This window comes from Rhopilema esculentum, chromosome 6 (genome assembly GCF_057945365.1).
Source record: "Rhopilema esculentum isolate cy_ngs chromosome 6, ASM5794536v1, whole genome shotgun sequence".
Lineage (NCBI taxonomy): Eukaryota > Metazoa > Cnidaria > Scyphozoa > Rhizostomeae > Rhizostomatidae > Rhopilema > Rhopilema esculentum.
Genome location: NC_142820.1, coordinates 8100528 through 8126234, shown reverse-complemented (window position 1 = coordinate 8126234; position 25707 = coordinate 8100528). Strand labels below are relative to the sequence as shown.

Below are 25707 nucleotides of genomic sequence, written 5' to 3'. Positions count from 1 at the left end.
TAATAGACACTCCCTCTATTTAGTGTTTAAACTGGAATTTTGCAGCTCCGTGTTTCAAGTTTAATGCGATCGTCAGGCAACTGTTCCTGATTGATTCATTTTTTACAGTGGCAGCTTAGAACCGTCATATTCTATGAACCAAAGCATATCCACAATGATGTTTTCAGTAATGATGACAAGGATGACGGTTATGATTGTGATGATGACTATTATCTTTAGTATCACATGCCTCCGTAATACTGTATTGTGGGTTTTTATCAGTTATTTCGGGAGCAAAGCGCTCCATTAGCATGCGAAATGCTGATGATGATTTGCGTAATGACTGCTGTTTTGGTTTTGTTGATTATTTTGCTGGTATTGCGAAGGTAGCTGAGCTGATTTTATCAGTACTTATGGGTACAATTATTTTCAAAGCTTCTATATTTGTTCTTCTGCAGGTCAAAGGTGCACAATTAAGGCTTTGGATATATCGCGGTATTTATCAGGAAACTGGAACAAGGGCTAACAGTAGTACACCATTTTGCAGTTTTGTGAATTTAGAACTGAAGAAGATGTTGCCTCGTATGGGTGCAGCGGGAACCAGGGCAACGGTTTTGTTGGAGAATCCACGTGGTGATTTCCCCCTTACAGTCGAAGGGCTGAAACAGCAGGTATGCAGGGGTTTGGAAGACTCGTAAACTGTCTGTTGAGCGTCATCTTGTATTTCGATAGGGAATGACCATTTAAGCGGGGCCAGGCCAAAGGAGGGGGCAGCGGGCATGGCACGGCCTGAGTAAGATACTTTTTATAGGATCAAGATCTGGCTCTGTTTTTTTAGGATATAACCATCATCTTTTTGAGTTTGTTTACATTGGAGCAGGCATGCTTTTTAGCTTTAAGGTAAACATTTTTCATGGTTTGGTGACAATGTCTGTAAGTTCTGATACCCTGCAAGATGTGTCTGTTAATTAGATGATGGCGTTTTGCATCAGGGATATTCTTGCGAATTTGGCCACTCTAACACACACTGATCGACCATGTTCTAGACTTGCAAAATCTCTCGCCAGTTTGTGATAATTAGATTGCAAGGCAAACAAAGAGGAAAACTTTGCATTTCCATCTTAATATCCCCTTTTCTCTACATTCAAATAGCTAATGTATAAGGTTGATATCGCTCATATATTCAATGCTTGAATGCTAGATTGTCTCTCACAATGCAATGAAGATATTTTATGTTGGATGCCTAACATTTTTGTAAATGTCATTTCGGCTTTGATTCAGGCTGCAGTTATTTATGGTCTACAAGGCATGTGCTTAGCGGTATCTACCAGCCCCTCTCTTAGTCCAGGTATGTTTGATACGACCATATATTCCTCTATATTTCTTTTTAATTTCCTGTCAGTTAAAACTTTTCCCCAAAATCTCAGCAGGCTGTTGAAGGCCCTTAGTTTTATTTGAGCCTGAAGATCTCCCTTTTACATTTGATCCCAGCTTGTTGCTCTCAACATCAATTATTATAATGTACTCAATGATAAGGCAATCGGTCTTGTATGGGGGCAAGGCTAGTTAAATTTTTTAGAAGGAACCAGCTTAGAAATGCCATTCGTCATTTTGATTGGTCAATTGTAAAACATCCATGGCTGATTTAACAGATCATCTAATCCTTCAAGGTTAACCATAGTACAGAGCTTACTTTGAACACTGGGTCATAACAGCTTTTGACTTAACATATTGATCGTCAGTGATTATTCTCTATAAACTGTTGTTAGAAAAAAGAGCTCCAGCATTTTTTCAAAGAAATATCAATGTTTTTAATTTAGAAAACGTCTGAAGTCCTTCCCCTTCCCAAAGTAGATCTGTTGCTTTGATTCTAGGCCAGTTAGGCCATAAGCGTCATTTCGCATAATTTCCTGTTTTGTTTGCAGAGTTAAAAAGAGACGAAGATCTGAGGCAATACAGTGGCAAGACACTGTTTGTTGGACAATCAAATTCATAGCTGAATAATCATTTTAGGTGCAAATTATTATTGAATTGCAGTAAATTGCCAATATGATGTTTTGAATGAAACCCTTTGGACAATAAGAACTTTGTTTTTCTGTAATCGACAGTCACTAGTAAAGGTAACATTACAAAAAACACAAAGCTTCTCGACTTTTAACCAAAGATACCTTCAAAGAGTGTCACTGAACTTTCAAGAAACTATCCCCTTGCTACTTGCAATTTACCCTTGAAGTGAAATGGGTCCTTGTACAGAGGCAACTTCGATACCGAACTGAAAAATGATCATAGAATAAATCCCTTTTTTATATAAAGGCCCAACGTTAAATGAAATTATCGTAAATGTCTACTTTTCGCCCAACTGTCTTTTACCAAATAAGGCAAATAAGATCAGAAGCCACTGGGCCTTGTGCTCTTCCCATTGCGATGTCATGATGCATAAAATTCATTAGCCAACGTGGGCAGCGGTGCCTCTTGAGGTTGATTTACTCCCTATAGATTTCTTTCTACTGTTCCTGGTTTGCGTACTTTTTGATAGTGAAATTGTATTAGCTATCTTTTGAAAGCATATCATTAAAGGATTTTCGAGTTTCTGTCACCTTCTAATACTTACCTTGTTGCTGTCTTCCTCGTGGTCATGGAATTATCTAGGCACCTGTCTAGTCGGTGCTTTCTACCGACACAGTGCACTTTTTGTTGATTTTCTGCATGTGGGATATTCTCTAGAGCCATAAGGAGCTGGCAAAGTAGTAAATGACTGACGTCATTTTATAAGGTTCTAAAGCCTGTGTGACAGTCGAATATCTAATTGTGCTGAAATGAAGCATCTTTTTGCTTTAATTGCAATCAGACACCGTTCAATGACAATGGATCTTTCCATCCCAACCACTACTTATCTCTTTGCATTTTCGAGTTAATCTCACGGGACATGCTATTAAAAAATGGGGGTTCCGACACCCCCTTACATACGCCACTGACGCAGGCTAATGGTTCTCTTGATAAATGCCTCGCCGCTAATAGTTCACTGACTAGGCCCTCTTACTTGTCGTATCTCACGACAATTTACAAATTATCCTACCCGGATAAAACCTACTTTCTATGGGTTTGGATTAGTGATATTGAATAGACCCTTTTCTCTTCGCATCTGCATCCAACAATAACAAGTTGAATCCTTAGATCAACTTCACCAAATCCATATTCTTCTGCGGGTTTTACGCCTTTTCAACGTTGCACATTGCGATCAACACAGTTAGCTTTTGTTCTGTTAATCTCAGATTTACTTTACCTATCGTGTCCGCGGCGTTAGACGGAGATGAGCATGTGCTTATTCGAACTAAGAGGCATTGCCTTGTGATGTTTATCCCTTGTGGCCCTTGTGTACGTTATCATCGCGCCATAACTTCAATCGCGTTTTAATAACTGGCTTATATACAAGGATTCCGTTACAATCCTCAACAGCTCTCCATAGCGATTAACTGATTCGTATAAACGCTCGGAAGCTTATCTTGTTATGACAGTCTTTCATGAAACTAGCGTTATTTTTGATTATTTTTTAATCATGAACTTACGTGGGTGCATCATCTTTTCCATCAACTTTCGCCGTCATCTATCCAATAGAACAAAGCAAACGATGCGGATCTGGATATAATTTTAACAGGATCCATTTCTTAGAAGTCATTTCCCTGTCGGAAGTAAAGTTTCCAGTAACTCTTAAAGTCCAATATCTAAGGAAACAACGCCAGATTTCAACTTTAAAACCAAAAAGGAATACGGCGTTAGGGGACATACTTTCTCAGTTTCATAATTTAAGCGGGCTGCAAGTGGGAGGTTATGACGCAATCATGCCCTATACGTTTTGGAAAATTAGAGATGGATTTTAGCCTCGTTAGGTGACTAGGTAAATCACCCTCTTTTATGTTTTATTCATATTGTAGTACAGAGTTATTTTTGAACCTCAGCGTAGTTTAGTGCCGTTTTATACGTCGTGCTGTTGTCGAACCGATACGGTACGGGTCAATGTACTCAGTCCACCGCTTTATGCGGTCCAAGAGTGTCGTCCCTTTAATTCAGCCAGAATTGAGCACTTTATCAGCGTATACTAATCAGGGCGCCGCATTATAATAAAGCATAGCTGTGATTCTGTTGTATGCGTAATTGCCAATGGAAAAAGTTACTTTACTATGGGCATTATGTTTAAAAGTATCTTCTGAAAGAGGCCCTTACTTCAACCTGTACACCAGAGACTCGTGAACCCGGATAAAAAGTATTGTAGACGGCTGCGGTGGTAAAAAAATAGTTTCGAACTACATTTTTGAGAGTAAATAATACCCTTATTTATTTTGAGTACCCTTACTTAGGCCTCGCTTACACGAGCCCGGGCTAGATCCCGCATCGGGTCGGGTCAACACGCTGCAGTTTACGTTTATGCAAGCCCGGATCAGCTGGTTCGTTTAGAGGGTTGACCTCACCCGGGTCAGCTTAACTTGTTAGCTCAAGTGTAAAAATGACCCTATATGTGTTTGCGGGACCCATGGTTTAGCTGACCCGTTGTCACATGAGAAAACTTTGTCTGCCCTACCGTTGAGATGGTTTACCCGGCATCTCCCCGTAGACCCGAGTTGGCTGCTGTTATCATGTAAACGGTTGAAGAGAAGGCGGGTAGCAGCAAACGCGGGCTCGTGTAAACAAGGCTTTATCCGAACCACATTGAATTAGTCTCCGTGCGTTCACGTTGGATAGATTAGAGTCAGCGCATTGGCTGCATTGATTTTCAGGGGTTCTGCATTTTCCCGGGGTCATTACCCTTATATCCCAAGAGGGTCTCCAGAAGTGGAGTGGTTTTTTCTGTTTTCGACACCATTTACTCCCAGCTCTTTGTGATGACAATTCGTGAAATGATCTCGGCCTCTAGTGGCTGTAACAAGTGTTGGATGTCCTTTCCTGGATAATTTTGTAAATGCGAAAGGAATGCCAGAAATTCTCTCCTCGTGGCTAATGAGGAGCATCTCGAGACTGTTTCTTGGAGATTCATCTCCAGGAATTCATCTTTCACCTAGGCCGTGCGGTTGCAGTCGTATGCAGTCAGGGGACAGATACTTTGCGAGGATTCCAATAGAATAGTATGTAGCTGGTGCTTCCACCCTGGTAAGTCTTTAAACTACATATGAACTTCTTGTTTCAGACCTGTAGCTGAGCATTAATGACCGAAACCCTGTCGAGTTACATGCCTTAAAAGGCCAAGTTTGAGGACACCTAAAAATGGCGGGGGGGAGCGGTAATGACCGAAACCCTGTCGAGTTACATGCCTTAAGAGGCCAAGTTTGAGGACACCTTAAAATGGCGGGGGGGGGGGGAGCGGTAATGACCGAAACCCTGTCGAGTTACATGCCTTAAGAGGCCAAGTTTGAGGACACCTAAAAATGGCGGGGGGGGGGAGCGGTAATGACCGAAACCCTGTCGAGTTACATGCCTTAAGAGGCCAAGTTTGAGGACACCTAAACATGGCGGGGGGGGGGGGGGGGGGGGACTCAACCGAGTGTGGTTCTGATTTTTTTGCTGCGCGTGTTGATATCTAGACGGTTTACGAAGTCTTAGGCATCATCAGTAACTGCCAGAAAGAGCCAACTTTGTCACTTTGTTTTAGAATCTCTACTATTTACTCCATATTTTAGATCAAGCCCTGAGCTGAGGCAAATGTGGGATGAACTAGGTTTGTACGACCCTCTTACATTAGTTTTCTGTGGCTTAAGTTTTGTATCTGCTATGGATCAGTAATGTATGGCTACTACCAAGATAAAATTGGTAAAACGTGGCAATTTTTTAAATCGAGACCTTTTTGAATGGATCAAATAAGAAAGATAACGAAATTTCAGGGGTGGAGCTACGTTTTTTTGAGTTTTTTTCAGATCCGATCTCCATATTCGTGATAGTTCAGCCTTCTTGATCTTTTATTCTATTCGTACATCGCTTCCCTCTTTGTTTATCAGACGATTAGTTACAATACAAGTCTGCCAAAAAATGATGACTTTTAGCAAATAGTTAAACCACACAATTAAAGTATCTTCTTTCACAAAGGACGGAAGAGTTCTCTGCGGGTTAAATTCAATTAATTTATGCGTCTGTATTAATTACCTCGTTCAGGTTTTACACGTGGAATGGAAGGGTGCGAGAGAAGAAGGATTGTAACACCCCCTATCCTTCTCTGCTAAATCAATTAAATATTTGGGAAAATCACGTTATAATTGGTTTTTACGATGTGTGTTTTGAAAGAAGACAATAAATATCAAACGTGTTAGAGTATCTGCTGTCTTGTTTATTCTTTCAATGTTGAATGTTAGGTCTTATACCATTGATCTATAAAAAGAACTGGACGCCCGTTCAATTTGAAGCCCGTTTAATTTCAAAAGTAAGAAGCCATTTTACAAAACCGATGCTTGAATGTTTAGGATAGGCGAAAGCCGCAAAGCTCTGTATGTCAGTCTTGGGCATGAAATAGGACAAAGCAAATGAAACCTTATTATAGTGAGAGTGAAGGCCTTTTCATTCTGGGGCCCTCTTCTCTGATGGCGACACTCGTGTCACAATAGAACCATAAATCGAAAGGAGGGGCAGTTGGTAGTGGGAGCGTTGAAAAATGTTCAGAAATTGGTGGCGAGAGTACGCTGTATACAACAATTTCAGACCCTAACTACTGACAGAAGGCTCTCTATTCACGTTCTAAACAAGTTTTCATAATAATTGTGCCAAACCATATCCAAAATAGGGTGCCAGACCTGATTCAACTTGATGAGGGAAGGGCAAATGCCCTTAGTTGCCCCCCCCACCCCTTAAATCCGCCACTGTTAGAGATTTGTATCCTTTTAAAAATATTACGTACACCTTGCAGATTCGAAGGAGACAAAATGAGTTTTTTAATTAAAATGAAACATAAATAAGCAAAATTTCTAACAACATCCTCCAAATAAATTTGGCGAACAACCAAATAGGAAAAACCACTTCTAACTTTACCATAAATAGTGCATGGTATGCTTTTCTCGCATCCACTTCTTTCTTATAAGCAAGTAACGTATAAATAAATTTGAATATAAGATACGAATTATTACATTCTATCAATAACAAGAAAAGTATCTCACCCTAACCAACTTTTCACTTCATTCTATTGAATTACGTTTACTCGGATTAAAATTTTCATAACAAGACTAACTATCATAAAGGACCTTGACTTATACGTAAAAAACGGCACGAAATTCGTTTATTCACCAAATTAACAGTAATTGTATCTCACACCGTTTCTACCCGAATGCAACAAAACTTACTTTTTCATTCCAATTTTCTCTAATGCTGCCTTCAGTAAAACCAATACACTGTTGACACACGTTTCAAAGGGTTTCAAATTGTCTTTTGAAGCCCGATATTTGGAAGCCGCCCATTGTATCGCTTGCATTATCCAGATTTATAATAATATGTAGAGCTGGAAATATAATATGATTAAAAAAACGAGAACCACAATCTTGGACAACTCCTTTTGAAAGTTCACTACCGGTCTCTTATATGAACAACCTACACTAATCTTTATATTGGAATACTGTAAATTTTTTCGGCCTCCATATTTTTTAGAAATCTTCTGAGGCATTCCTATTTTATCAAATCTGATATGGTTTCTGGAAAACATCGCCCGCTCTCGAGTCATGGCGAATCTATGTTATGAACATTGCAAAACAAGCAACTGCTGAAGAAACAAAAGAGTGTATCTCAGACTTGGCTTGGCAACAGCCCGTTCCCAAATTTTTCTATGGCCATTTCTTCAAGTTCCTTTCCTATGGCTTTTAGAAGATCTTCCTGGCAATCAACTGTTAAACCATAAGACCGTTGATAGCTTGACCTTGCAAACATGTGCCTATCTATGACGTCAGTCTTCAGATGTTTACTGATTCTCGATCACTGAACTCATCAACATACAGGGACGCCGGAGAGGGGGGTCAACCGCCCCTGTTGCCTTTTTATAGGAGGGCAAGGGGGGCTAAAGTGCCCTTTTCATAGAAGTGCTCTTAACGCTGGCCTTTTGTAGGCAATGAAAGAAATTCATATGAAATCCTGACTGTAGTGCCTTATTTATGACGACATTTTTCAAAACTTGTAAAGAAATTTCTTATGCCAAAAGTTAGCCAATTTCTAAAATATCAACTGTTAGCCAATGTATTTTGATCATGTGTGTGTTATTTTAATTATGGTTTTTAAACTTAATAAAGGTAAAAAGTTACCTAAAGATAACATTCTCACGAAAATCGTAAAAATTGGATGATTGTGGGCCTGAATATTTTTACAAACAATATTTTGGGAAAAGAAAACAGTGTATTGCACGTTTCTTGCAACATTTCAAGGGCAAATTTTCATTTTTAATGTATACCCCTGCATAACAATTTAGCTCTATAAACAAAACTTTACATTAAGAACATTTCAGTATAATGCTAAGGCTGAAACTGATAAATTTCCAGAATGAATTGACAATAAACCTATCAAGTTGATTTTTTATGACAATCTGAAAAATTTCAAGCCCTAACTCTTTCTCTTTTCAGTCCCTGAGAAAATTTACCAACGGGTATGGAATGATTTTGCCTGCATATAATGTCCAAATTTAATGTCCTAAATCTCTCTACTTATGACTCAATGTTAGAATTAATAATTTTATTTCAATTTATAATTTAAAGTTGATGAAAGTTTTGCTACGTAAAATTTTTGCCCAGTATAAAGACAATAGAATCTGATGAGTCCGCCAACATTTAAGGACTTTTTTATGAAATATTCGAATTTGGGGAGGGGCTACTACACATCTGGCTTCGAATGAAACCTAACCGCACTTTCTCCAAAAATCTCTTAAAATTTCACTAAATGTAGAATTTGATTTCTTTTCGCTTATGATTGCACTGCTAATTAAATTTAGCCACTTACCTCTTGATGTCTCAAAGGTTTTCTTAAAAAATTCCCCCTAATTTCGTATTAATATGTCAATGAAATTTCTTATGACATGGCTGCTAATTGAACAAAGATTTGTAATTAGAAATAAACCTCGGCTTTGTGTGTTTGCTTACATAAAAACTTTGTGGCAACCCTTTCGCGCCACTTGAAAGGTGGACTTGCTTCAATTCTCTCTCTCTATTCTAGTACTTGAAAGTAGCGTTTTTCGATTTGTCTTAATTTCATCCTACGACTTCATCGGTCATCGCAGGCGAAGGAAATTCCAAAAGAAACCAAATTCTCCATAAATTAGAACTGTCATTTCCCATCTAAGATCTCTATACAACCCACTCTAAAGTATTTAAATAACGATCGCAAAATCGAAAGTTATATTAAATAGAAATATGAATTAATCACTTTTATGCGACAAAACTAACAATATTAAGACTATTCTGATGTGGAAATATAAACTTACAATATTTAAACAAAATCTGCACTTTTACATCATACAAAAGCTGAACATGATAACAAAGTTGAATTTAGAAAAAGGACTTGAAGAAAACTTGCCCAACAAAAGACAAAAGGAACCAAAGTTATTATACGTTGCCAGACCAGACAGTAGCTGGCCTAACAAAATACACTATCAACATCAAAACTTGACATTCTTTAACAATAACTTGAAAAGTTTAACAATTTTCGGTACATCAAAACACAAACAAAGGAGTTGTTTTTGACATTCCTATTTAGCTTTGTGACATGCACGTACACAATTATTGAGAAATGACCACTTCAATGGGTAACAAAAACCTCAAGACAAACTAAAAAAGCAACCAGCACAAAAACCAAAATATTTATCCTGAAATGCTACTCCATAAAACTGGAGGGATGGCTCAGTTCTTGAAAGTGTATCTGATCTAGGAAGAAAAGTACATCAGCTCTTTTAACATGGATAATGCCACATCTTGTAACATTTTAAAGGACGTAAAATAGTCAAACTACATAATATTTACAGCTTTACAAAACTACCACACTTTTATCAACACATCTATAAGTTACAACTTGTCAAAACCCTTTCCCTGGTCCTAAACTGACTCTCTATAGCTTTTTTATACTTAAGGCTGTACCAAGTATTTCCTAATGCTTTTGCAAAATGTTCATCTACACTGTTTAGAGGTTCACCTGGTGTCACCTCTTCATAGTCACTTCCTAAACTTTTACGAAAGTGCTCTTCAACAGTGGGCAGTTCAAATCCAGGAGGCACAGTACTGAATACCTCCCTTTTGACAGCTGAATGTCCACCAACATGACTTCCAAATGATATGGCCTGAATGTTGCATTTTGGGTTGGCACAGGGACAGATCGAAATGTTTTCTGTGCCAGCATACTGCTGGGGACAACAGGCGGATGTAATAACCGATTGTCTTCTTATCAGCGACAAAGGTGAAGGAAAAGGCGGAGGAAGCCAAGTAAATGCAGTTGGTCGAAGTGACATCAGTGGTGGTGGAGGAATTATTGAATATTTATGGCCTCTGTGGTCTCGTTCATCCTCAGCTCTATAGTGAGTGTCATCTTGTTTATCAGATTTTTCTCTTTTTACAATTTCAGGGTAAACAGGGATGTATGCTTGTTCATAAATCAAACCCTTTGGAGATGTTGCATATGCTTGCACATTGCATTCTGTGCAGTCTTTGCCGCACTTTTTAACTGGCTTTGTCTCTGGCGCCCTGCAAATGTCACAAAAATCAGTGTAAGTACGCTCGTAAAAAATAAAAAAAATAACAGCTGAAATCATGACAAAAATGCCATGCGAAATAAGTGTGCTTTAAAACAATAGTCAGAACCCAAAATCTCCTAACTACTTGTTGTTAAACCTAACACAAAAAGAGATTTATACTTCATAATTAAATTATTCTCTGTCTCATAAAACTGTAATATAATGAGTACAGTAACATCTTTTTCAAATAAAGTTTATTTCCGCCTGAGAAATACTGGAAACTTTAATTGCAGTAAATTTCAGTAATACCTATACAGATCTTCTCCTTCTCTTTGCTCTCGCCTTAGATCTGCTAAATCATTTTTTGATGTCACTCCTATGTTTCTCCTTTCCTGCATTCTTCTTTCTCTTCTTTCTTTTGAAACTGTAATTTTAGTTGGTGGACTTGCTTTGTCAAGATTTACTTTTGTTGGTGAGCTTGGCCCATCTTCAAATCCACTGTCTGAACAGCTTTCTCGTTCTTTACCTACAAAAAACAATTAAGAAATCATAAAATTGGATTGCCAACTGCATGAATGCAAAAATAGTTACAAAGTCAATCAATTTTTATGAATAGATTTTTATGAATGATAATTGTTCAAAAGCCTTACTTTTAGAACATCACATTCCCATCATTTCACTTTTTGATAAATTCTGAGCACCATTAAAGTTCTGAAACACCATAATTCTAACATACCACAATCTAGCCACATTCCTGACATGTTTTACAGTGTACAATTTGCTTTTGTTAATTTATGTTAGCAAGTATTAATTTGCTTGGAGACTTTCCCTGAAATCAGTTTTGCTTCCAGTCACACTCATTTCAAATTGAAAATGAAATGATAAAGCTAGGAAGGTGGAGATTCCTTTACAAGCTTGTGTAACAGACTTAACCTAACACTTACTTCAAAACAACATATCCAGATACGTTAAAACATGACAAATTGTGGCTATGACTCATTAAACCTTATTGTTGTAAAACAATAAACAGTTGTCTTCTCGGAAGCTTGACACCGATACAGTCGATTGTTTTGTCGGACGTACAGTCCATTGTTCTATCATGGGCTGATCAAAACAAGGTGCACACATTAGGGCTGGAGTGTGAGTAATGCTTTCAGTCACTTGAAAGCCCTTTAGAACTGTTGCATTGTGATGGGAAAACCACTTCTTCGAAACGGGCTTTTCTTGAACAATGTTATCAACACGGGGTTTAAATAGGTGTTTGTCAGCGTTAATCCACAAGAGAGGGCAACGGGGCAGGTCTTTTCTTTGCGACAGTACAAATAACATTTTACATTATAAACAGTACTAAATTAACTAATGCAAGTCCATGGAACATCTGGCCCAATTCTAGCGCTACTAAAACATTAACTAATTATTAGGGTCTTCACGGAAACACACATTTATTTCTCATAATGCTGCTAATTTAGGTAAATACAGTTTTTAAGTTATAAACTTGCCCTATTAGATATACGTTATGAGCTAAAGTAACCAAAATGCCAGGCAATGTCGCACAAATGACTGCATTATCAATGTTTAACTGCCCATTTAAAAGACAACATAAAAAACTATAATATTAATGTACAAGAAGGTACTTCACAATGTGTTTTTAGAGGTACAAAACTTTGGCGGGCATGTTCTCAAGCAAAGTAAATGTTAGATTCTGTTGACTGCGGTTTTTTGCTCCAGGTACACAGGAAACAAAAGCGATTTGACCAGTGACAATAAATTCAATTGAACCGTTGATATTATTATTACTATACAGCATTTTGTCATACTTTTTGGCAATGGGAGAGAGGCATTCACACAGAACAATAATTTATCAATTAATTTAATCACTGGGAAAACAAAACCAGTGGGGCGCCGTAGCTTTCAAAATTGAAGCAAGATTGTTTTCATATGAATTTATCTTGTTTTTCTATATAGTTACTGCTTTGAAAACGCAATTTGAATGTTAATTGAACATCTTGTGTTATTGGTATCATTTTCAAATATACCAAACAGTACGTAGTTCAAAAGTATAAGATTACTTGGAACATTGCCAATTTTGTTCCACTGTGCCTTTTACTTCAAAAACGAACTCATTCGGTTCTGAAATCTTAACTTTTGAAAATTTTCCCAACAACATTTAACCACACATGCCTTTCCTTCGTGAAACTATCCAGCATTGATAACTATCTAACCACATTTTGTAAACATATCTTTTTTCAGCGAGTTTATTCATAAACATCGAATTATACCATGGGAATTGATTCTAGCGTCTTTGCAATAACAAGCAAAAACTTCGCAGTTAAATATATTTCTTCTCACGACCGTTTATATAAAGAAATAAAAACATGCTGACCAATATAAACGCACAACGGTAAGGGATGTTTAGATGGGGAAACCTAACTGTGTGTCTAATTTTGGTAACGGATGAAGAAATTTGAGACCCTTCTTGGCTGTTCTCAGCTTTGTAACTGAGAACATAAAGTGGAATAGTTCAACAAGACAAAGATGGCGACGAATACAATTAAATCAGCAGCCGTTTTCTGTAATAAGCTGTTAAGGAACATAAATTCTGTTTACGTACAAGCCGCGTCTTGTACTCAACACCTGTCGAACTACCGAAACAAGTTTAAAATCATCCACATGTTGGTTTATAGATGCCTGCTTCAATCGAGCACATGGTGGCTAGCAGATGAATGCGATTGATAGCAATCCAATCACCATGATTCGCTTTGAACTATACACAACGAGAGCTTATGAAGCTATTTACGTTATAAAAGTTTCTTGAATTCTTTGGAGGTTTAAGATGTCTATTTGGCACGACAGGCACTTAACGAATTAGAAGTTTGAGAAAAGATGCGAGAAAAGTACACAGTTCAACCGGCAAGGGATCCCCTGTACAGGTTTCAGCTTGAAAGCGACCTTTCACTTGAAAATAACATTAAAACCCCTTATTCAAATGCCTTTACCTACCTTCTTTAACTTTATTTGTTTCGTTAACCATGGTTGATTCTTTTTGGATCATGGAGGCTGCCCTCGACAGCACATCGAGCGGTGACTCCAATCGTTGAGAGACGTGGTCCATTTTCAGCGCATTCTCTGAGTCCATGACTGCGTGAGATCGTCAAATATTACAATAAACTTTACAAACGAAATGTGTCTTCTTGCTTTTTGAAAGAACCGAGCTCGCTGCATCAAAGTTTTCTCTATACAACACTACATCCACACACGACTGCTCAGGAATCCGTCAATGTCATGGCATTTCATGGCTTCTGTCTGATTGGCTGTTCTTACGGAAGTGACATCAACAAGTCACGTGCATATCTATTGTCTGGGGTGTCTCGTGTTTGTTTTCACTTCAGAGTAGACGCTCGAACAAACTGCCATTAAAATTTTCCAGGGGGTAGCGCTTGAGATGTCAAAATGTACAGTCAACGTCAGTTTATCCTAACTAAGGGTGTCCAGATTGGCCTTTTTCAGGCCAAATTTTCAAATTTTGGCCTTTTTCATAATTAAATTGCCTGGAAATTTTGTTTTTGGCCTACTACTTAAATATAGCCTTTTTTGGCCTTTTTCAGCAGAAGTTCTGAATTGAAAGAGAAATTACTATATTAATGGAGTAATTAGAAGTTTACTATAGTGTTTTACCCAAGTGTCAAATATAATCATCTAACCTAACTATTAGCAAATAGTTGTTGAAGAAGAAGTAAGATTGTTTGAGTAAAGAAATTATTTAAAAAGTGCATGCGTAGAAAAATGAACAGCGCCTTTGCAATGATTTTTGAGAATTTTTTTTGATTTGGCATTTTTATGTGCAAATTGGCCTAAGTTGCTCACCCGTCTGGACTTTTTTGTAAATCCAATCTAGCAACCCTGTAACCATTTATGTCCTAAGGAGGGAAAGGAAAGCATGTTCCACTTATCAAAAAATTGGCGTAGTTAAGCAGTTACAGTAGTGAATGAACAAATAGGACTATGACATCGAGGTTATTGTAAAAATTCATTTAAATCTATCCGTACACTTGCTTTTTAAAATAAACTAATAGCCTCTTTGCTGAAAATTTCTAAGCTCTGTTGATTTTTTTTGATCAATTTGAGGCCAGCAGGAGTTTATAAATCTATTCCCATTTCTTGTGGCAGAGTTATTTTTTTATGTTTTCAAAAATTTGTAAACAAGTCAATGTCATGTCAAATATATCAACGCAGACTAAATTGCATTGAAAATCAAATAGAAATATAAAAATTAGACAATAGAGTTTATGTTTCTTTTTCTTCATTTTTCAAAATGCCATGGTATTTTCAGCAAAAGTATTTCCTACCACGAGTTGAAAACTTAACAAAATTGACCCAAAACTGTCTGGGTAACAAGAGTTTTCTCTTCATTAATTTGTATTTGTCAACCTTAACCTTTATCCAAAAAATTTTGTCTTAATGTTGAAGTTTTTTTTCTAATTCAATGTAATTTTATGCATGCAGTATAATAGGGCAAATAACTCGATAGCTCATCTGAGTTCTTTTTATTTGCCCTAAGCTTTATCAGTTATAAGTATATTTAATCATGTAGCCTGTAATGAAAAGCTTGAATTTATCATAATTGAAAAAAAAGTTTGAAACCCCCAAAAGACCCCCGGATTTTCAACATTTGCTACAGAATTCTCCATTGTGAAATGAGATCTGTTGTTCCTGTTCTTTTATTGCCTGGGTGGACCTGCAAGGGCATGCCATTATTTGCAGGTTAAGTACAAATTCCCAAACAGGGACACAATTGAAGAAAAAATTAAGATTCAGCCCTGCAAGTACCATCTTGGTTTTCTTTAAAATTTCACATTTTACTAATGGAGAGAAAAGTTTAACAAGTTTCACGAATTTTTGATGAAATGAAGAATTTCTGCCCCGAATTCCTGTCAGATGAAAATGGTAGTCAGAAATGTAAACTGAAAAAGCCTTTTGCGAGATCAAATTTGCATTGCATATAAACTTTTTTTCGTGCAAAAAGTGACATAAGTGGAGGTAGAACATGTCTGCCTATAAAAGAGGGATATGTCCCAAACTAGACCTCAAAATTCTTTATTAAATTGTTACTAAATTTTAACAGCCCTTTCTTTGTGAGTGGTTCAAGGCGAGACAGTTAAAAGAAACTCAGTTTGAACGTAAAAGACCGAATGCATAGCCTGCACCATATTAAATTAACAATTTTAGCATAATTTTCGTTCCTTCTGAATGATCAAAACGATTTTCTGGAAATTGAGTACGTTGTTTCGTTTCATAAAAAACATTGCTGTCGTGGGATATATCGTTTCTCATTTTTCAAGAAAAATTCCCCCAAAGTTTCTAAAAATATTTTATTGTTTTAAATGTCTCGTAAGCAAAGTGTAAAATACCCTTTTATTGCAATATCGCCTCTATGTCTTTTCGTGTGACCTCACAAACGATACCCCCGTCATTTGAAATGCATAGCGACAACGGTCTGCAATGAAAAGGCCATGCGACGTATTGAAAGAGATCCATTATCACTCACACAAACAACGAAAATGCTTTGATATGTTATTGTTTTGTTTCACCTGCCATCCATAGGAGGCAGTTATCATTCCTTTCATGAATGCACCGTGTTTGCGTTTTGGCCATACTAGGCTTGAGTCTTAGATTGGAATGTAAAGCATTTTTGCCGGCTATGCGTGGCTTGCAGTTCACTTGGAGATAAACGAAATTGCATGCATTGAATTGTTTCCCGAGGAAGCGTAGAGCGGAAACATTACTGTTTGCAACGTGTTGCCGGCTGTCATTCTCTCAGAACTGAAATAGAAATTCGTATAGTTTCAAGGTTTGATATGCAGGAAAATCGAAAACACTTTGCGACACTACCATCTCTTTTTGTATTCAATAAATATTCTGCATTCTTGGGAGACCATTCAACAATGCTCTGTATTTTGTTTATCGTTCATGTTTACCGTTATCAAATTTTATCGAATTAAAAAGCTGTTATGGGGCGTTGCCAGCGGCGCCTACCCTGGAGGGGGTGCAGGGTTATCACCCCTCCTGCCCTCTTCCAGGAGGGAAAGAGAGGGCAAGCACTCCTAAAAAATCAACTCATAAGAAAAGATTATAGAATCTTGTAGATATTTGATGACTAGTTTAGCCCATAGAGCCAGGAATTTTTATATTCATATCTCTATGGTTTAGCCAGTCTCATTGTGTTAATTTCCATTAGAAATAAAGAAATAGAATAATCTTTTTCTTGCCAGCGGTCTTTGAAAAGGAAAATTCTTTTTCAGAAGACGATTGCCCATTGTCAGAACGAGGATTTTACGCTTATTTTATACATAATTATAAGAAACACGTTTAAGTAAACAATTATTTTATTTGCCTTTGTTTCTTGTGATTAATATTTTCCTTTTGTATTCTCAATGATTCTGCAACGATGAAGTATTGAACAAAAAGGACAATCAAAGTTTTACAACCAGCCCATTTATAATTGCCAATATTTTATTTTGTACCACCCCCCCCCCCCCCAACACACACACACACACACACACACACACACACACACAAGTACTCGATTATAGTAGCGAAAAATTTTTAACGGAGATTGTCACTTTATGCATTGGCCGTTCAATACTTCTTTCTTTCAGTCTCGACGGATCCGAAGACTAAGATTTAATGTGCACGGGTCACGAGAGAGCCTTTTTTGGTACTCAGTCAGAGAGGTGAAGTCGACCTTTCCGAATACTCGTTACGTTTTCAGGATGATGTGATATGACTCAAGAAGATTTCATCTAAACTTTTCATCTAGTTTTGAACAACTACCTCTCAAAGACAACACAGTTACCACCCATACAAGGAATTTAAGGCACTTTGCAGCAGAAATTTACAAAACTATTCATCACGAAAACCCAAGTTTCATGGAAGATATTTTTAGCATAACTGAATCACCTTTTAACCTCCGGGGGCTCACTTTCACTAGAAATAAACCAAACACTTAGCATACGGATCAGACACTGTATCCTATAGATGTCAAGAAGTATTGAACTCAGGCCACAAAGAACTCACTTCTCAATTCCTAACACCTAAACACCTTTAAAGCATAGAACTGTGTCAGCGATTTATTGCTCATGCCGCCTTTGCAAACCATTTATAGGAAAAGTGGGCTTTATAAAATAACAGGGAACCTACTGTATATTTATGTATTTAGTAATTCATTTTTTCTGTTGCGGTTATTAAATTCGTAATTTGTTTATATACTGCACTATATATATAGTTGGTTTAAATTAGTTTTAATATAGCCAGCATTGCAAGGCCCACGCCACAGGGGGGCCAGGGGGCCATGGCCTCCCCAATTTTTCGCTAAATAAAAGACTGAAATCAGCTAAAATGTATTACACTCTTTTTTTTATAAGAACAAGTAAATTTAAGTTCAGGCTGACTGTTCTTAATTTTTTCGAAAATCTGAGGCTGGATTGTTCTTAATTTGTTCTTAAATTAAGAGGGTGTTAGCAGTGCTATTGGTACTTTTTTCGCTCTAAGGAGGTGTTCAGGCCTCATTTGTCAACAAAGTGAGTGAAATAGCCTTAATTTGCTGACAAATTTGAATATAAACCGAAAAAGGACCTACACATCGCTAAAAATCCTCGATTTTGAGAAAAAACGTTGTTCAAAATTGCATTTTGCAGAAGCTCAGCCTCAGCTTGTTCTTAATTTGTTCTTAACTTTTGACCAGTTTTGAGGCTCGTGTTCTTATGAAATTGTTCTTATAAAAAAAGAGTGTAATACAGATAAACCATTCAGTTACAACGAATACATTGAACCAAAGCCAGCCCAAAAAGTAAACCAACGTCAGCAAAATGATTGCCACAATTGGAGCTAAAGGGGGAAAAAGAAGTTTCCTTTAAATTGCTGGCCCCTCCAGTTGGGAATCAGTTGTGCGGAACCTTTATGAACCGGGGTTACTTTCAAAACCCTGCTACCCCTAGTGGCGTAGATCGGAAAATTCATAGGAAGGACGAGAAACTTTGCTTTCAGAAATAAAATCCAACAAGCATTCATATTTTTTAGAACTGAAATGAAGAAATCTTTTGATATATTTAGATAATCTTATGCTTATTCATAATCTTATAAATGCTTTTTCATGTTTATTCATACATAGGCGCAATCTTATACTTTTTCCAGGCGGTGGGACTCAAAAATTAACTGCAATTGCTAATGGAGGCTGCCGATGGCAGAGGGTAGAATGAGGTCTAGCTGGAGGTGATTTTTATTTACATTTTTCACCATCGTTATTATTTGATCATGATTAAATCTCTTGAGATGATTTTTATGTTTTAAACCAAGAATATGAAAGATTAGTCTAAGAAATTGATGGCCAACTTCGCTATTTCCCAGGGGGGCTGAGCCCCGGAGCCCCCCAAAAGAAAATGTCTGCCCCCTACGTATTCATATTCTTTAAAATCTTAAAATCTTTCCTCTCAAAATGTAACCCTAACATAAAAAAATAGATATAGATAACTCTATTAAATTTCCGAAAAGTTTAGAATCTTTCCCACAAAATAGCAGTTTAGCGTTACAGAGATGTTTTTCACTCCTCTGCCCCCCTCTCAATCTACGCCACCAAATCCAAGACAAAGGGATTTGATAATTTTCTTAATACTTGTTGTTGTTGCTGTTCCAGTGTGAATATGGCGGATAGATGGAGTGTATTCCATGCGGCAGTCAAGCACAGCCTAGATGGCTGGCCCGCTCTCCATATCGCCCAACAACAAGGTTTCGGTGGGAACAATTTCAGAGAAAAGATCGACTGGCTTTTAGATGTCATTGTTCAAATATTTAAAGACAATGGTATGGCATAATTTCAATTCTTTCTATTTTTTATTTTTATATTGTTAAAGGATTTTAATTCTATCTAACAGCAAGTTTGCCGCGTGAAATGAATCCTGTACGCTATTTTACTTTTTTAATTAATTTACTTACCATTGATCCACATTCGCCAGTGCGATTTAGAAACTCTACTTAACATTATTATTGACAATTTAGGTAGGCCTATCATGAGTTATTTCTGTCTTGCTTAATCGTTGCTCTTACTAAAAAACCTTCCCTGAGTAACACAATTTCTCTGAAAATAGCAGAGTATTTTTGATAGTATGAATATTTAGAATTCTCAAGTATAGGGTAATCATGGGTAATATCAGGCACTTTTAATTGATTTGCCAGTCTGTCATAATAGCTACTATTTCTTTTCGATAACATTTTTGTTCTTAGGAAACCGTATGTATAAAGAAATTTTTCGATGAATTTATTTTTATATCACATTTACGCAGTAGTGTAGAGCAAAAAAATGTGAAGAGGGGGGGCATAGCACTTTCTCTATGTTGCATATAAAATGAACTTTTTAATCGTTTCCCCCTGCATGCCTCCTCGACAGGGCCTTGGCAAGGCAAGTCTTGTTGGTGCGTTGGGAGTTGTGGACTACAAACTTACCTGAAAAAAAATAATTACCTGAAATTCTTCAGTTGCTGGCACAAACCTCTGCATTACATTTTGTCAATCTAACTGTGTGTCATTTGATTCACAACTTTCTTTTTATATGTTAATAACAGACTTTTCTTATAGTTTTGTCAAAGCTGTATATCAGGACAGGCAAATGATATAGTTGCTACCCAAGGCGGCACTACGGTTGGCGCTGAAAGAGCAGCAAATTTTTTAATTTTGATGGTTCTAGTTCCCTGGAAATTGCACTCTTTTAATCAAATTTACGAAATTCCTAATCCTATTGAAAAGTCTTTTTTTTTGCAAACAAATTTAACAGCAGATAAAAAAATGACTGGTAAAAATCTGGAGCTCATAGTGAATTGCAGTTACTGCTTCCACTGAGAAATTTTAGGAGAAATGGACACTAGGTGCAGTTTTACCTTAACAGGGTCTGGATTTTTGGATTTAGTGCCAACAAGAAATCTTCAAATCATTAATGCTTAGTTTGTTTACCTTCATCCATATCAAGGAATATCATACTTAACCAACAGGGCAACTGCCTTTGCTTGATTCTTTATTGATTTTAAGACATGAATGTCTCTGAACTACCTAAAACCTTTCTTCAACCAAGCGGGTTTTGCCTGAAACTTCCTATTGGGATACTATTGGGGGCATGACGCTCCTGAGTCCCCAATATCAATTTCTTTCCATTTTTCTAGGGCTAAATCATCTTCCAATGTCTACCTGTTTCTTGAATAGAAAAATCTTAGCAATAAAGAATTTGACGTTGTAAGCTTTCATAGCTTTAGCTTTCAGCTAAAGAGGGCTATTGATGTCACAAATGAATGCCAAGTAGAAGGTAATATCGGTTCAATCAAAGATTTGATCCTGGCAGAAATTGGTCATGATAGTTTAGAACTACCCAGAAAAAAGAGGAGGGGGCTCAGCCCCCCTTCAAAAAGCAGAAGGGGGGCTCAGCCCCTCTGAGTTTCATTCTTCTACAGCCCTGCATTTAAATATTTTGCTATTCTTTTATAATAGGCACTTATCACTTTCTGTGTGTATTGTTTTAAGGCAGATTAAACACAACACAGTTTTGGCAATCTAGATAAGAATATGAAAGAAACCCAGGGATAAGCCAAGAGTTTACTTCTAGGGGGTGGGGAGGGAATGGTAATTCTTTCCAGGTAAATGTCTTCATTAGTTGAAAAGATGTTTAATTAGAGGCTAAACATTAATGAGTCTGACAGAAAAGCCACAGTTCTATCCTAACTGGTATTATTCATTGTTATCTTACAAAAAACAACATTAAATGAAAACCTGTCTTCTCTTTCTGAGAATAGGACTATTGTATTCCCTTGGTACTGGTTTATCAAGATTTTTTGGCCACGCCATTTTCCAAGGAATCATCCCATTAGCTGTCAGGCATTGCCCAAAGGCACATGCAATATACTTCATCCAGGGATGCAGGCACAAAGAGCTTGCCATGCTAATGTGTTGTAAACTTTCACAGTGTTTTTTATAAAAAAGTTGCAACAAAAAAGTCTTGTTGCTTGTCTTACGAGTACCCTTGGTTGTTTTGGTATTTTAGGTGCTTGTTGATGTTGCTGGACCTTCTTATATCCACACTTGGCAAACCTGTGATATCTCTCTTTGCCTTAGTTCATTTGGCACCACTTCTTGCACTCTATGCAGAGGACAGAATCAACTCCAACACCCTTACTACCTACTCCACAAGGATACTAGTCAATATAGGTCTCCACCATTTTCACCTGTTATAATCCCTTAATTTTTACAATTAGACCTTCACATCTCTTTTTTCATAGCCTGTCTCCAACTCCTGAAGATCACTGCATCCCCCCTACAAAATTTGACAGAGAATTTCAGCAATTTTGCTTTTTTGTCACAATTTTTAGAAAAATATTGCTTTTAGCCCCCTGAACAATAAACAAATTCAACTCCCACCAGGCCCAGAATTATGTAGTCAAAGAAATCAGCTTAAAGATGAAAAGTGATATTTTTTAAGGTACCAAGCAATATGGCATTTTGATAATGCTTGACACAAGATAGGAGAGTTAATGAAAAGTGACACAAGTTGGCTAGAAGAGTTAATGACTACTCTCTGTATATAATGTCAGAGAATGAACAACCTTTTTTATCATAATCTCATTTTAATAAAATATTTTTTTGCAGGGCATGTTTATCCAGATGAATTGGAAGAATATCTATCAGAATGTATGTTCAATGAGTTTGACATCATAGTTGATGATGGAACATGTCCCAAGGTATTTATCCTACATCAACTGAGCAATAGACCATCTCAAAGTTTGCAATGCCATTACACATATTTGGCAAAAATGGTGATAAATCCAGTGGTGGCCTATATCATCAAGATTTGTAAATTCCTCTGTAGCTGGAACAAGGCCTATTGTTAATTAACAGAATTTAGATTTTAATTCATAGAATTTTTGTTTTTATTCTTAAGAAATTTAATGACTGAAAAAACTCAAGAACTGCCTCCATTCACTATCAACTTTCTCTGGTTTGCCCCACTTGAGGGACTGGAACTAGCTATAGAACAAAACAATTTCATCATTGCAGTGAAAGCTCTGAGATGGTTGGTCTATTAAACCAGTGCAGGTTAACTGTGAGAAGGCACGTCCAATATCTATTTATCAATCCAATAAGTCTGTGCTGCTTGAGATGTAGTTTGACATCTGGATAAATTAACATTTTACCTTTTTCATAACCATTATTACTATCATAATTGTTGTTTCCATAACCATCAAACATTGTAAGTATCATAATAACCATCATTAACATCATCATCAAAAATAGGCTGTAAATAAGTAATTCAGCTTTGCAGGGCCTGGTCTCCAAGTCAGTTTGCTCACTGCAATAATTCTTACATCTAAACTCTAAAGTGTTCTTCTGCTGTCATTGCTGTTTTTTAAGAGATATTGTTTTAGGTTGTGGAGAAAATATGCAATTTCAGTCAGCTTTGTGAAAGTGGTCAGTTTTCAAAAGTACTGGATCAGTTACGTGTGCCACCGCCCACCTTTCCAAGTGTCTCAGTAGCAGCTGCCAGTCATGATGCCTCAGATGATGATGTTCAGGTAAGCTTTTCAAATTTCCAGGATAAAGAAGTTATCAGGCTCTATCTTTCATCAATTTTGCAATATTTTGTTTAGATTAAAGATATCATTGCAGCTCAATTATTTTGTCAGAATCTTTATTTCAAGGAAGATGAAAAGGCAACAGAAACGGGAACCGACAACAATTGTACTGAGAATCAAGAGAACACGGAAAGCATGGATGTTGGTAAGTCAACAGATCTTTTTTGTAGCAAGTACTCAGTAAAAAAAGTTGTTGATGTTTTGGTACCAATTGGTATGCGATATGATATGCCCCCTTTTTTGTTAAAAGCATGTTTGCTTACGTCCAGAGGGGCATATTGAAGGTTTGAAGCAGTCTGACCGGCATGACATTGTGATGGAATAATTTCAGTTCTGATTCTTTCTAGCGAAATAATTTTTATTCTTGCTGGCAATGAAAACTTTTTCTATTCTTGTTTAGAAATTATCCCAATCGAGATCCACTATCATCCTTCCCGAAACAAAGTTTTTATGTTTGCCTTCGTGCTACAGTGGCAACACTTTTCTGTTCAATTTTTAATAGCAGCAGTGATCTGTGTTACATGGTATGAATTCATTTTTATAAGATGTTTATTTTCGAAAGCTAATGGTTTTTGGTTGAGGTGAGTTCCAAGTTCATAGAATCTGTTGTGAAAGCAAAGAAGGAACCGACTATCCGTGCGCTTTTTGCTTTTCTTATGGGGCTAATTGGGGTTTTTGTTATGGAGCTAGTTGGGGTTTTTCTTATGGGGCTAATTGGGGTTTTCCTTATGGGGCTAATTAGGGTTTTTCTTATGGGGCTGGAATGAAAGCTGGTTATCTTTGATAGATGATGCTCCTCAAATGGATGGCGGCGACAACGATGGATGGGAAGTTGTTAAAAGATCGAAACAGAGAAACAGCCATAACAAACCGAGATGAAGTAGATTTTTATATTTTCGACTCGTCGATCTAAATTCTGAAAAACTGCCCTGCCTGGTTTGGGAAGCATGAAATCGCCTACCTTTTTAAGAAAATATCATTGACTAAAATTTTTAAGACAAATCATCCTTCCGTGTATGTTTCATTTGTGATTAATTTTGGTGCGTTAATTTATGGTCGTTTCTAAAAAAGGCAGAGTTTTCTTCACAATGGTTGTAACAAGAAATTGAATTAAAACACCTAGCTTTCTTACTATTATATTTTCATTTCCTTTCACAAATGCTTCTACTTCCAATATCCATTTCCTCCAAAACATTGTTAATAGTTTGGATAAATGTGATAACAATGCAATCATAGCGATTTTCTTGACGACATTTTTGAGTGGAATAGGGCAGCATTGCTATCATTTATTTATTCGAAATCAAAGTCAAGATCTCGACCTGTGGAACTCTCGGAATAAAATGAACTCAGTAATATTGTTATCATCGCTCAATATATACGCCCTACAAAAAAGGGTGTATACTTCATCACAAATTTAAAGTTCAATAACAAAAAGAGTCACATTTAAACGCTAATTTGGCATCTTTTGCCGCATTTAGGCCAAGTATTCTGGGATTTCTGTTGACACGATATCGCTCAGAAATACAATTGCTTTGCTATTATCACGTTTCCTGCATCGTAAACAGTCTTTGGTGTTATCCTTGGCACTCTCGTAACGCTTGAAAACCATCATTGGTCTGTCGTAGAAATCAGCTGATAATGACATCCAATAAATGGATGTCAAAAGAAAAAAAGCCAGTTCAGCGCATTGAGGAACATCCAGTTCATGTAGCTCCTGAAATACTAATCCCGCGATAAGCAGGAAAGGACACGTAATTATAAGGATAGTCAGAGTCAGCCTAGAGTATGGAAGGTATCTCCGATAATAGTTTCTGTGCTGCATGCTTATGTATAACTGTAGAGTGAGGTATAAACAGCATGTCGACATGTACAGTGCTTTGGCGAAGTAATGCGCCCATGCAGCGTCTTTATGTCTTATAGACGAAAGGAGGAATTCTGCCAAGATCATCAACCATCCAAAATAGCAAGATACTGTGTTCGGTAAATGACAGGGACGACTTACAAGCGAAAAAATTTGTGCGTATTTCGCAAAAATAACTGTTATTTTGACAAGTGACGTCATCGCGAAACCTGTTGAGAGTAAAATTCCTTCTTGTGGATAGGCTCCGAGCTCGGTTAGCCATGGTATTCTAGTACTCTTGTCCAGGTGCCCTAGCTTCATTGCTGCTACGTAACATGCTGAGAATGTAACGATTGGCAACAGCCCTGACAGAAAAGTCAATACCATCAGGAAGATGTTCCTTTTGCTCTTTTTGTTGGCCATTATCGCTCTTTCATCTACGAGCCTAAAAATGGACCGAAATGTTATTATCAAGACGCTCAGTGGCATGTTTCTTCCGTCGCCGTGGCCATTATGTTTGCATAGACAACTAGTAGCAAAGCTGTCTTGTGTCGAGACTT

The 25707-nt window shown here is 37.1% G+C and overlaps 3 protein-coding genes across 4 annotated transcripts in view; 2 read left to right on the top strand and 1 right to left on the bottom strand.

The window, feature by feature from the left end:
* Positions 1-2064, top strand: part of LOC135686561 (isoleucine--tRNA ligase, cytoplasmic) — a 29947-nt gene extending 27883 nt beyond the window's left edge. The window contains exons 33-35 of the mRNA XM_065202815.2: positions 438-650; positions 1261-1327; positions 1905-2064. Coding sequence (XP_065058887.2) covers positions 438-650; positions 1261-1327; positions 1905-1975 — 351 coding nt within the window. The 3' untranslated portion in view covers positions 1976-2064. The remainder of the gene's footprint in view (positions 1-437; positions 651-1260; positions 1328-1904) is intronic.
* Positions 2065-5106: 3042 nt separating this feature from the next.
* On the top strand, positions 5107-24356 carry LOC135686568 (pre-rRNA-processing protein TSR2 homolog). Its single transcript, XM_065202825.2, has 7 exons — positions 5107-5121; positions 18836-18913; positions 19335-19501; positions 22325-22416; positions 23101-23247; positions 23374-23452; positions 24095-24356. Exons 2-7 carry the CDS (start codon positions 18882-18884, stop codon positions 24184-24186), a joined length of 609 nt encoding a protein of 202 aa, XP_065058897.1. The 5' UTR covers positions 5107-5121; positions 18836-18881; the 3' UTR covers positions 24187-24356.
* On the bottom strand, positions 9230-13926 carry LOC135686565 (uncharacterized). Of its 2 annotated transcripts, none has more exons than XM_065202819.1 (3): positions 13646-13926; positions 10955-11171; positions 9230-10655 (listed from the first exon to the last, which is right to left on the bottom strand). In XM_065202819.1, the coding sequence occupies exons 1-3, from the start codon at positions 13779-13781 to the stop codon at positions 9977-9979; spliced, it is 1032 nt and encodes a 343-aa protein (XP_065058891.1). In that variant the 5' UTR covers positions 13782-13926; the 3' UTR covers positions 9230-9976. The 2 variants fall into 2 exon arrangements, with proteins under 2 accessions (XP_065058891.1, XP_065058892.1); XM_065202820.2 differs by lacking the exon at positions 13646-13926 and adding an exon at positions 11382-13629.
* Positions 24357-25707: the final 1351 nt, after the last annotated feature.